The sequence below is a fragment of the Netta rufina genome, assembly GCF_964035555.1.
Source record: "Netta rufina genome assembly, chromosome: 7".
In the NCBI taxonomy this organism is placed as follows: Eukaryota; Metazoa; Chordata; class Aves; order Anseriformes; family Anatidae; genus Netta; species Netta rufina.
The window spans coordinates 25,328,988-25,342,120 of NC_140130.1; the positions used below are offsets into that span (position 1 = coordinate 25,328,988).

The following is a 13,133-nucleotide window of genomic DNA, read 5'->3' on the forward strand; positions in this document are numbered from 1 at the left end:
ACATACAGGATCACAGGAACATCTCATTACATGATGCTATTCTCTCAAATGCTATACCTGATCAGTAACAAGCAGAAGTATTGTGTAATCAGGAGAGAACAGGAGGCTGGATATAGGCTCTACGATGTCAGCGCAGATTTTCATCTCATACTGAAGACCTCTGATGTGATAAAAGAATAAAATGCCCTCCTGTTCAGAAAAGTACAAATCATCAGGTCTAGGTCATGCATCCTAGCCCACTCCGCCAAACTTATCAGCAAGAACTTCTGAAAGCCTCTAAACTAACAATTTTTAACTTTATACCATGACTAGTTGTCTGATTTGATCTTAGTCTGTCTACATCCAGAGGACTCTTACCTTGGATAATAAATCTATTGAAAAATTAAGGTGTTCCTCAGTAACAGCACATGTTTGATAACAACAGACTCATCAGTTAATATTTAGTAGTTCATATATATATATATATTTTTTTTTTTTTTTTATTTTTTTTTAAAGTGTCAGAATTTGTTCCGCTCTTAACCAGTAGTGTACTGTCATGCATTAGGGTTAAACAATGAGGCAGATTTTGCACAAAACAATTTTGCAATTCTCTTGGCCATTTTCTCTACTTTCATGTTTCAAGTTCATCTTTCTTTTCTGTTCCTCTAGAATCTCCCTGTCCTTTGTTAAAAATAGTATTATCCTCTTTCGTTGCTTCTTTGACTACAAAAACAGAATCTCTTCCTGCTCTGCTCCCTTCCAATTTCTTGTCCCAAGTCTTAACAAGGAAAATAGGAAAATATACACAATGTCAGAGGACTGTTATAGCTCTGAAACCCTCCTTTTTTTTTTTTTTCTAGCTCCTGTCTTTGTAGTGAACTCTGCAAATGTATTCAATTTAAATACTCTTTGACTTTCACGCAGCATGAATAAGTTAAGACCATGAAGGATGCCTTACATTTCCAGCTGTGTACAGTCCCTCGTTACAAAATGCCATGGCAAATGCAACTGTTCTTTGCAGATCCCTTGGTTTGCCACCTGAGAGCACAAGACCGACATAAAATATCAAATTTAACTTATTTCAACAATGTGTCTCGACTTCAAGTCTGGGAGAATTTACTATTTGAGAGCAAGAAGATCTATGGGCTACAATTCAATGGCATATTCTTTGGACTTTTGGCTTTGGTGATACTGGAGAAGGCTGGTATACATAATTTGAAGTGACAATACTACTGTGGTCTGATGAACTACAAACTGATCTGAGAAATAGTTTGATTGTGTAAACGCTGCTAAATAGCTACAAAGGCCAATATACTAAGTTTGTCAGTAACAGAATCATAACAGCCATTTATGTTGGAAGGGACTCTAGAAATCCCCTGATCCACCCTCCTTCCTGCTCAGCAAAGGGCCAACTCAAATTTAGACCCAACTTCAAAGCTGAATCACATTGTCCAGCGTCATATCAGGGTCATATACAGCTGATACCCACTCTGAATATTCCCAACAATAAATATTCCGTAGCTTCTTCGGGCAACCTGTCCCAATGTCTTCACTATGATTTTTTTTTTCTTATTATTTACCCAGAATTTGTGCTGATGCAAACTGTATCCTTTCCTGTCTGGTTCCATTCTCTCTGTTACCTTTCATTAGGTGGCTAAAACAATAGTAAGATATCCCTTTTCCTTCAGGCTAAACAAACAGTTCTCTCAGCCCATCTTTCCATGTCAAGTATTCAAACTGCAATCATCTTTGTGGCCTTGTGCTGCACTTCCTCCATGATGTGTCCTCCATAACGTGAATATCTTTTTTGCACTTTGGAACCCAAAACAAAGTGTTGGAAACAACCCCTAAATCCTAACTCAACTAAATTACAAGTCACTGCAGCTCTAAAAAAATGTTACTAAAACTAAGCAGAAGAGAACCTACTCTAACATCACTTACTCCAATTTAAATTTGAAAGAACAGATATTATTTCACTGCCACTGTTTCTCTTGAGGCTATTCATTTGACTGTCTATCAGCACAAAACCGATTAGTTATTTATCAGGTACACGTAAAAAAAGATTGTCATTCATCTGTCTTACAGAGACCAGCGTTATCTGAGTTCTTCTAACCAGTGACTTCCAGCTGTACTCACGTATTATTACTCTTAGCTGTCACTGGTGTTGTTTAAGAATCTATTAGCTTGATTTGAACATGGAAATACCTTTTCTTTTCCATACTTCTCTACGAACATAGGCCACCACGTCCGATACTTTACGCATGTGTTCTGCACAAAAGAAAAATAACATCAGCCTTGTTTATATGTCAATGTTGCACTAAAAGTCAGTCTACTGCAAAAAAGACTGGAATTGGTATACTGAATCAAAAATGTACGTTCTTTCCCAATATCCATCATTGGGATAAGGCTTTGGGTAACTGGGCAGGCACAATCTTTCTGTAGTTCAGCTGGCAGCTGTAAAAGGAAGTGGGAATACAGCACATGCTTAAGGTTGGACATGCACTTGAGTACTGTACTAGAGACAGATTTAAATTTAAGTATTTTAAATTAAGTAGAAGCATCTATACGATTACCAACAAATCTGTTACAGCTTTAGGACAGGACTCAAAGAACAGGCCAAGTAAAAGCCTAGCAAACATTTTTGTTTCTTTCTACTGAACAGGCAAAAACACTTCTAGTCACACCTCAGCTTTTCCTGTTCCAACTCTTGATTTGGTAAACCTATAGATCTGATAACTTCAAAAGTAGAGAAACACAGCTGGATTTTTAATTTTTTTTTTTAATTTTTTTTTTTTTTTTTTTAAGAAGCAGCCTTCCATTTTTGTGTTAACTATCAAAACTGAACAGACATACAGTACTTTGGGAAAGTCAGGGACACTTGCTGCAAATTAAAAAAAATAATAATTTAAACAGCAAAAGAAGAAATCAAGATTATTGTCAGCCTGTCCATTAACTCTCAGTCTTTATTAGCAGAACAGCTCTATGCTGGTTTACAACAACATATTACCCCCTTCTAGTGCTGGGGAGAAGCCTGTTCCACTACTCCTCTTACCACCAGTTCACTGAATCAGTGAACGTCATGTGTGCACTAGGACTGACACCTTCCATCCCTGCAAAGGATGACAGGGTGCAGGTTGCCATTGCCAGAACAGTTTATGCTGCCCACCTCTAACTGTCCTCCAGCTTAGAAACCCTCCGAACAGGCCTAGATAGGTAGCACATGGTGGGGAGCAGGGGTGAGACCTCAGGGTGCCCAGAAAAAAAGGCATGGAATGTGCAGTTGTTGCCAGAAAACTTTATTCACCAGCATGCCAGAGGTCTCCATGCAAACAGACAGATCGGAATATATATGGGAGAGACAAATAACCTTAGTAGTTTGCAATGAATCTGAGGGACATGTGCTGAGCATTCTAGAAAAACTTAAATGTAGACTGCTTTGTTTTAAGCCAGAGGCATCTTCTGCTCACTCTCTGTGCTTCATACTTTCTGCAATAAAGCCTGATAGTCCTTACAGACTTGTCATTAGAAAATTGATTATGTAACAGCTGACCTTAAGGAATTATACTAAGCAGCATTATATTCAATTCAGTTGTGCTGTTAATTGATATCATGCTAAACCTGAGCCTTCAAAGATCTGTTCTGTCATTAGCTAACATTCCAAATGAGGACAATCTAACGTTTCATGCAAAATCAAATAAATTATTGATACCTAACCAGCAGTAAATGGACTGTGTATAGCTGGTATAGTAATAGTTTTATTTTAATCTAATAGGGCTGTTAATAAGATAAAGGTTCCTGGAACTGTTTTCATTTTATTTAACAGTTTTCATGTAGATAGAGCTTTTTTTTTTCTTGCCTTAGAAAAATGAATGCTTTTTAAAGGGTGCTAAGGAAACCCGCTTAGAAATTCAACAGACATTCTAAAATGTTTACCATACTAATAGAAGAACAACGTTTTTCATATGGCTTTACTATATAGCTTTACATCTTCTGTGAGTTACACAATAGAAGAAAAGAAAGCAAAAAAAAGCCTTCATTGTCCTACCCATCTTCTTCCTTACATGAATAAAACACACAACAGAACTGTTTCTTACCTGGTAGAGGTTTCTGTTGAAGAACACAAGCACTGAGTGTCTCGGCATCAATTTTCAAAATATGTCCTTCTTTACAGCCCATGTAAATGTCAGAGGTTGCAGTCCAGCAGTGGGCAGTAGGATGCACCAAAGGCTTAATATCATTTCTAGGCTTCAGCACAAAAATAAACCAGTTAAATTAGCAACCGGCAAATATTTGTATAGTTGCATACATTTTAAGGCCAATAAAAAAATCATTATCTCAAGTCTGATTTTATTACATTCAGCCATCCTTTCACTGAGGCTAGGAATTTAGGAACCAAGTACAACTTCCAGAAAAGCCTGTCTCTGGAGATAGAGGTAGAGAACTCATATTTCTCCCCAGAAGCCTGTCTAAACAATGAATCATATTTTCTTTAAAAATGGTGCATGTACTATACATATATATATATATATATTTTTTTTTTTCCTGGATTTATCCTCCAACATTTTTGTCTTCTAGCTTGGAAATCCCTCTGGAATCTTCCATACTCTTGCAAAGATCTTGACCCACCATAACCATTTAATTTTCCAATTTTTAATGATAAAATTATGATAAAATTAAACACAATGAGCTCCCAGATCATGGGATTTATACACCAGAATAGCACCAGAATCCAAAATTGAAATAGTTACCCCCTATGACATCACCCTGATAAGTGTTGTTCAAACTGCTTTTCAGAAGAGTCTTGTACTTTGTAGACATAACTTACTTTTTTCTTCATCATGTGGTCTTGCATACATGTTAGCATTAAAACGCACTTTGTTCGAATAGCTTTTCTTATCATATATCCAAATTGTTCTGAAAAAACAGCCCTGTCAAACTTTCTGTCATTTATAAATTAGTTCTAGAAATATCCCAGCCATAGACCTCCCATGTGCCTTGAATTTCATCTAAAACAATTCTCATAAATCTGTCATCCATAAAACAGGAAGAACAGTACCTCTCCACCAAATATTATTAAACACTGTGACCTGCTCAGATACAACAGTACTAGGGGTTATATAAATACCAAGAATGGAAAGAATCAGATTGAAGAGGCTTCAGTGAAAAAATGTAAAAACACATGAGAAAACCTTGTGAGAACATTTAAAAGAAGATTCAAAGAACAATGTATGTGAGCAGAGCTACTTTACTGCTTTATAAATCAAATAGGACGAACTAATAAATCTATGGCAGGTTGGGACTTCACCAGAAAAACATCTAATATAGGCATTTTCCCTGATTCTACAAGGCTTGAATAGCACAAATCTTTGGCAAGGCTGCAAATGAACTACTGTGAATCAGAAGCTTCCTGTGTAAAGACAACTTCTATAATGTTCCTTTGTCATTACTGCCTTTATGCAAACGAGATAAAATATGCTAATCCTAGGATGAGATTATGTAAATCCAAAATGAGGTTGCTTCTTGAACTGTGCATTGGTACAATGGTGCATAATAATGATGCAGTCTTTTTTTCTTAAACTTCTCTCCCTTTTGAATAGCAGCTCTGCAGAGAAAAAAAAAATATCCAGGATAGATCCTCGTCATTAAAAGTTTTATAAAAAGTCTGTGGAATAAAATTGGTACTGGTGATGAAGTGGAGTCAATTGGGCTGTTAATTGCAGAGAATTTAAAAAACGTCAGTCCCAACTATAAGAAATATTGAAACAAAACTAAATCCATATTATGCAAGAAATGAAGGTTCGATAGTTTGAGGATGTTACGATTCCTTTCACTCTGCTGCCCCGTCGTGGTTACACTCTGGTACATACCTGGCCTCAGCATCTTGTTCTAGAGCATGGACACCTACCAAGCAAACGGGTGCACGTGCAGCAGGCTTGCTTTTCCTACTGGCCCGTCACACATTCCTTAGGAGTGGGCTACTGCCTCCAAGGAACCACGGACTACAGGTTGACAATAACTCCTCTACTTATTAGTCTAAATAAATGGTTCTCCAGTTTTGATGCTTATATCAACAAAACATTGACCTCAGCTGACTTGGACTTAGTGATAAAGAAAACACATCCTTCTATTGAATTCTGTGGGGATTAAGAGAGCTTCATCAGGCTATGATACTGTTTCCACTGCATTAAACTGAAAGCACCTCATTAACCACCCCAGGAGCACCACATTGTCTCTTATTAATTAAAAGCAAACAAACAAAACCCCATAATGTTAGAGAGGAAAATAACTCCAAGGTATGAACAAATGTTGACATACAGATTTTAGTCCAGAGTCAGACAACTGCTCATGTACATTTGTAATAGAATACAAATCATCAGTGATAGCAACCATTTATTTAAACATCTGCAGCAGCAGCCTGTCAATTTATAAAGTCAGTGAGGAATGGTAGTTACAGCACTAAATACTTCGTACAGGTTGGTTCCTTACAGCAACTGCAGTCTGAAGATATCTGGATATCTGAAGAACTCAGCCAGCTCAGTAATTTCATCTCACTGAAAGTTGCTGCGTTAGATACTTTTCAACATAAGAATCTGAACAAAACAGTATTTCAAGGAAGCATCTTCTACAGCAAATGTATCCAGATCAACTTGTGCAGGAACTGATGTTCCTAAGCCATATGTTTCATGTTGGGAGGCTGGGAAGGGAGTGCTTTAACTTATGAGACACACATTTGCAATTCCCCCCAGTGCATAATGACTTGGATAGTAAACATAAAATTAGTAGCTACCATGAATGTTTCTGCTTCATCTCCTACCAATCCGGCAATGGCTGAAACTGGCATAACAGGGTCATGGTAGGGATCTTCATCACTAGAATCCGGGAAAAACAAATCTTCATGAAGATTTGGAGACCCATGTCCATGAGGGAGTTTCACAAGGCTGTGAAAAAGCAAGAGACACTGTCTGAGGAAAAGAAATATCACAAATAGTAAATGCTGATACAAAAATGGGAAGCATGTTTTTGAAATGTGGAGACACCGACTAGGTTAATGGGCTTTACTTTGGCAATAATAATGGAAAACTCTTCATAGAATCATAGAATGGTTTGGTCTGGAAGGGACCTTAAAGATCATCTAATTCCAGTCCCCCTGCCATGGGCAGGGACACTTCCCACTAGGTCAAGTTGCTCAAAGCCCCATCTAACCTGGTCTTGAACAATTCCTACAATATTGCTGTAGAGAATCATTCTACATGGCATGTACCACGTCACTGAAAAGTAATAGTCATTTATCTACAAAGGAGGGATGTTCCTAACTGGCTGAAGTGGACTGCCACATTCTAGCTCATTGTCTTTTCTTGTTGCTTTGGACAAACAAATATTCTATCCTTCTGTTTCCTTATTAACCAGGATTAATAATGCCACACACCTAATTTGTATATATGTGCTGTGAGGATTCAAGCTTAATGCTTATTTGGATAAAGTTAATAAGTTGATAATCAGTGTATAAGTGGCTGTTATAATGTGGGAATTCTGGATTCTATAGTTTACAAACTATGCTATATAGAACTCGAAAAAATGTTATGTAAAATAATTCTCAGTGGAGGTTTAACATCTACTGAATGTAGATGAAAAGTGGAAGATAAAAAAAAGAGTATCAGTATGTTCGCAAAAGGCAGCAAGCCTTCAACTTCCAGATCTCAGATTAAGGCCTCATCTATACTTTTAGTAGTATAACCATGTCAGGGGTAATAGACTGGTTATATTCATAGTTAATGAGGTGAAATATGCTGTTGTGGATTGTAGAATAGCTGCCACTGCAACAGCATATATATTATACTTCAAGATCCCTGTCTTGAACAATGCATACTAGTCCACCTCTTATATCAGACTCAAAAAAGTTTCTAGCATAAATAAATCCTAGGTTTGCTGTGCTCAGTGAGTTGCATTATCACAGCCACCCCCTCTACATCTGTAAATTGACCACAGAAGCTGGATATCACACAGAAACCTGATATTGCTTTTGGTACAATTAGTGATTGTAACTGCATATTGTTTAACAATGCTTACTAGAAAGCAATCGAGCCATACCCAGCAGTCTCATAGCCACAAGAGCAATGCACGTTCCCACTCAGTGCTCAGAACAACCACTTGCAGGAACAGGAAAGCAGTCCAGGCACTATATTAATGCAATTGGGTGGCTTTTGATAGAGACAACTACCAAAAATGCCGGTTAGTATTAGCTTCAATAGTGTGCATGACTGGGATATGAGAGTGCTAAGAAATGAAAGCATAAATTCAATTCACTTGATTAACTAGGTAGAATCAAACTGGTTGCTATTTAACAATTACTGATTGTAACGGCTAGACAAAGTAAATTGAATTAAATTATTTGCAAACAGATGTAGGTTGCTAGTCTTAGTCATTAAAATATAGTTATAGATTATTTATTTTTTTTTTAAACTTGAAAGGTGTTCTACTTACTTTTGCTTAAGGTAATGCTCATCATAATTCCTTTCAATATGCCAGACAGTAACAGAGCTCTCATTAGCAGAACACAGTTGTTGCCAATTCATGGGATTAAAACTTAACGAGGTCACTGGTACGCCTGGCTGGGACTCACTGCACAGGAGGATACTGTCTTGCCAGTTCCTTCATTAAGGAGAATAAAAGAAAATCAAATCCACTGAAGTCGTCAAAAACATTTAAGCCAAATATGTGGATGTGATTCTAACTGACACTCAAGATCACAATTGGAAAACAAACACTTTGCCACTGACTAAAAACTATGTTGTCAAACAAGACAGGTTCTGAGACTGAAAAGGATGTGGTTAGTTAGCCACGCATAAAATTAGTACTGCTACAAAAAGAAGGAATAGTAACATAACTTTGAGAACTCAGAAGGAAAGAGAGAAAACTCAGTCAGCCCTTGATTATCAATGAATTTCTTGGGTTGTACAATAATTGTGCTGTGAATGCAGGCACATGCTACAGCTGCATTAACTAATTTGGGCAAAGAACAGCACAGAATTTGTATGGGGCTGTTACATACAGCTCTACATAACATGGGAATACCTTTGTCTGGTGTAACCTATTGTATAGTCTCATACTCTAATTCACATATTTCTGTGTCCAGATTAATTCTTGAATTTGCATTTTTAGGTGCTGTCTGAAAACTGATTAACATAATTTGAAAAAGCGGTTATAGCTGTTTCTTAATTTCATTGGCAGTATATCTGACAATCTAAATAACGTTTATAGCTCTTGTATTTGTCATTACTGCTGAGATGAAGAAAACTAAAATGCATACAGTGCTGTAAATGGATTTAATTTAATTGCGTTGTTCTGGCTTCTAAGAAATTTCCTCTCAGGAACTGATCAGGATGCAAGACAATGATGTAATATTGATAGTGCATGCAAAAAAATGAGAAGTATTCACACATAAGCACTAACTCTCATTAACATTACAGAAACCTATAAGCTGCAACTCTGACTTTAAAGGTACCAGCGTAGATGTCTCTCTCTAAAGATGTCAGTATTCTCATCTCATACCTAACAGTGCCAACAATCTTAGAGCAGATAATTTATTAAGATCTGAAGCACTACGGTACGTGTATCTAAAGCAGGAATCTGAAATTGAGCCTCTCCTTCGAACAGAAAATAATAAAGATCTGGGGATAAAATAAGACAAGCAAAAGGCAGCTTTTAGTTACCCACAGGCTTTCTCTGTTCTCAGTTAACTTCCAAAACATCTCTTACACCTTTTATTCTAAACTACGTGCTTAAAATACAGGAATTGTGTAATCATCATATTGCAATTGCATTAATAATGCTAAACGTGGATTTCTTTCCTCTGTACAAATTTCTACAATGAATGCACATTGTAATCTAATTGCAAAAAGGAAGGTCCTGATCTCACAGTAAATTCACCTACCTCTATTCAAGTTATTATAAATTCTAAGTTTAATATCATGGGGTGGCTTTCTTTTGTTATTCAACTCTTTCTGACTGGAATCAAGGGTTGTTCTAATGGTAATTAGATGCTGACAGTTGAATTTGTGCAGATTCAAATAGGTTTCCGTTGTTTGGCCTTGGAAATTGTCACTACTTTAAAGCATTTAAATATTTCTAGATGTTTCCATTTTAGGGATAACCTAGAATAGTCTTTCAAGACAGTGGGTTTTTGTTTTAGGGCATGCATCAAATATATTAGACCATGCATATTATTCTGTGAATGATAAGCATGTGAACTCTTTCTGACTCTTCTCTAATCATTGTAAAAGAAATATAAAGGTCTTAATTACATTGAAGGTATACAGTATATTCCTACAATTTTTGCCATGCAGGCAAGAGCATTATTTTATTTTTACAGAACAATTCAATTAAATATTTTGACCTTCTGCATCTTCACTGTATCACATATTTCTTTTCACTGCAGTGATGAAAATGATGATCTAACCCAGTGACACATGATAGTGTAATCACTGAGCACACCTATAAGACAGAACTAAGATCAAGCACAAGTAATTAAGAGTACTACTGAAAATAAAAATTTTGAAGAAGCTAGAAGATAGCTGTGGCAAAGTAACAAGCCTTTCTGCCTAGTACTAGGAAAAAACAAAACAAAACAAAAACAAAAACAACAGCAAATTGGGCACAGAAGGTTTGCAGACAATGATCCATCAGGAAAAAAAAAAAAAAAAAGAAAGATGAAGGCAACCAGTTTATCATTCCCATTTGTTAATTTAATTTATGCTAAAATAGCCCACACAGAAAAATATTAATTAAATGCAAACAGTATTAAAGAAATTTTTTCACTCTTACCATACTGAAAGAACAAATTCTGGGATTGAAGAGTAACCAGCTAGATAAGGGCCTGTGAAACTAAATGCAAGTACAGTGTAGTCCAACTGAACATTACCTAAAACATGAAAACAAAGAACGTGAGCTCTAATTGCCCAGACTTTCTGTATACTATGACAAAGTGCTCTTGTCAGTTTCTTTGTATCCACTCTTCAAAGACGCTGTGATTCCTTTGCTTCACACCAAATTGTTTTAATTTGATCACAAAAACATTCCCTAAGTATCACTGTTTGGATTTTTTTTTTTAAATAATTTGTTTCACTAATATCTCAAATTCGTAGTGTTTTTTTCCCCAAGTGCCCTGCAATCCTTTGTAGTCAATTTCAATCATGTACAAGAGGTAAGGAACTGCTATGATCCTCATTTAAAGGGGAAAGAAACTGAAACATGGATAGGGTAAACAACTTAACTAAGAAGAGAAATATTATGGAACAGGGGAAATACATGTACATATTAGATCACAGCCTCTAAACTTGAACTAAAAGAGCCATAATTCCTCTCACATCTCAGATGTCTCAGTGTGAGACCATCTCAGCAGTCTGCTTGGAAGCCTCCTGCAATATGATCTTGCTTTGTTATTCAGACTATATTTTCCTGTAATGAATTCCATTTCATTCCATTTGTTTTCCCTTTCTAACAGTTAAATCTTCTATTGTCCTGTTCCTCTCCAGCTTGAGTCTCACTGAAAGTAGTGCAGTGAAAAGTTCTTTATGATACTTTATGCGATTCTTGGCATTAGAAAGTTTCCTGTCACAGTGTTTCTCAAGAGTTTCAAAAAAAACCAAAACAAACACCCTTTAGAAACTGGCTTTGTTTTAATGAAATGGTAACAGGGAACGTTACCACACCGGTACCTTTTAATTCTGTCAGTTTATTCAGTTCTGGAAAGCTGTAGACATATATGAGGGGAGTCAGCTTCCGATCTGAAAAGGCCAGCACTTTGCTGTTGGCGTTCACTGCGAAGGCTCCCACCTGGCCGGTCGGACACTGCAGCACTGTCGTCTTCTTTGTTTTAATGTCCAGGAAGAGGATGTAATTGCCACAAGGGTAGCAGACGGTCTGATTGTTGATAAAGCCCAAGTTCTTTTTCGAGAATCCCTGAACCCAACTTAAGAAAGAACAACTCTGTGTTAAAACGTTACTCACAGACACATGTTTTTCAAAATACTGCAAAAAATGGAATGTAACAGCTTAAAAGGCATGCTGGTCTGATGCTTCGGATTTGTTAGATTCATCCTCAAACCAAACTTGCAAAACCACAAGAATTTCAGCCTCTAATACCATGCATCGCTAGATGCATGTTTCCAAAAACACAGGGGTAATCTTACAATGATGGAGCACAAAGGACTGACACAAGAACTTGAAGATGCTTATATTTCTTCTACTTTTCATTAACAATAAAGTTAGCCAGTTCACAGGCTTTGTTTTGATACTCATAGGTCATAGTAAAAGAGTACACCTTAATTCTGAAATAATTACACAAGCACGATCCATACTAGGGACTCGGTTATGTTTGCTTAACCTCTTTTAAACTTTCATAGTTCATCTCGTTGCTGTAAACTAAAAAAAGAAAAAGAAAAAAAAACAAACAGGCACAGTTTGTATAAACTTAACTAAAGGGACTGTTCTGCTTTAAAGACACCAATACTTTAACACAGTAAAACTTCAGGGACTGAAATAAATTACTGAAGCTGAGTCACCTTTAGAACTTGCAACATACCAGCAAAACCCTAACCACCTGCAAGTGGTTTTTTATCTTTCAGAAAGGGCATGGATCAACATCAGCACCTCCTTATCAAGGGGACTTGCATTAACCACTAAGTGAAGCTGTCTGAGCCACAGCTGAGCCTGGCAGAACTGTGGCAACACCATTTTGGCAGCGTACCAGCACCCTGTGTCCAACACTACCATCAGCACTGCTCCTTCTAGTTTCTGTTCAAGCCCTTTCTGTCTTTTATCCTCTCCCACATAGCAGTGGTGGGAAGAGATTTTTGCCCTCTGCGATTGCAAGCAGCATTGTTATACTTCTTCCATGAACATAACTCAGTCTTAAGAGCAGTTCAGCTGCTGATCTTCTGTACTCTAGTAAATTATATTATAGCCTCAGGGCTGCCGTAATTAGGGACATTCTTTAATGATTAGTCTTAAGGTAGTTATGCCCAGCAATAACTTCTGTCATCCTTTCTCAGCAGTTTTTACTCAGCCTCTTCTGCTACACACCAGAGGAATAAGCACAGCCAGAGAGGAGTTAGCATGTGTTGTTGCAAATATACTGACTGTTGTGGGAACAGAGC

General features: G+C 37.0%; 1 protein-coding gene across 1 annotated transcript in view; it reads right to left on the bottom strand.

The window, feature by feature from the left end:
• CFAP43 (cilia and flagella associated protein 43) overlaps positions 1-13,133 on the bottom strand; it is a gene marked incomplete at both ends in the record, with an annotated part of 43,738 nt that overhangs the window by 29,363 nt on the left and 1,242 nt on the right. Inside the window, 8 exons of the mRNA XM_084290214.1 lie at positions 58-189; positions 938-1,017; positions 2,185-2,247; positions 4,074-4,224; positions 6,767-6,917; positions 8,461-8,628; positions 10,801-10,897; positions 11,694-11,947. Of these exons, the coding sequence (XP_084146340.1) occupies positions 58-189; positions 938-1,017; positions 2,185-2,247; positions 4,074-4,224; positions 6,767-6,917; positions 8,461-8,628; positions 10,801-10,897; positions 11,694-11,947 (1,096 nt within the window). The remainder of the gene's footprint in view (positions 1-57; positions 190-937; positions 1,018-2,184; positions 2,248-4,073; positions 4,225-6,766; positions 6,918-8,460; positions 8,629-10,800; positions 10,898-11,693; positions 11,948-13,133) is intronic.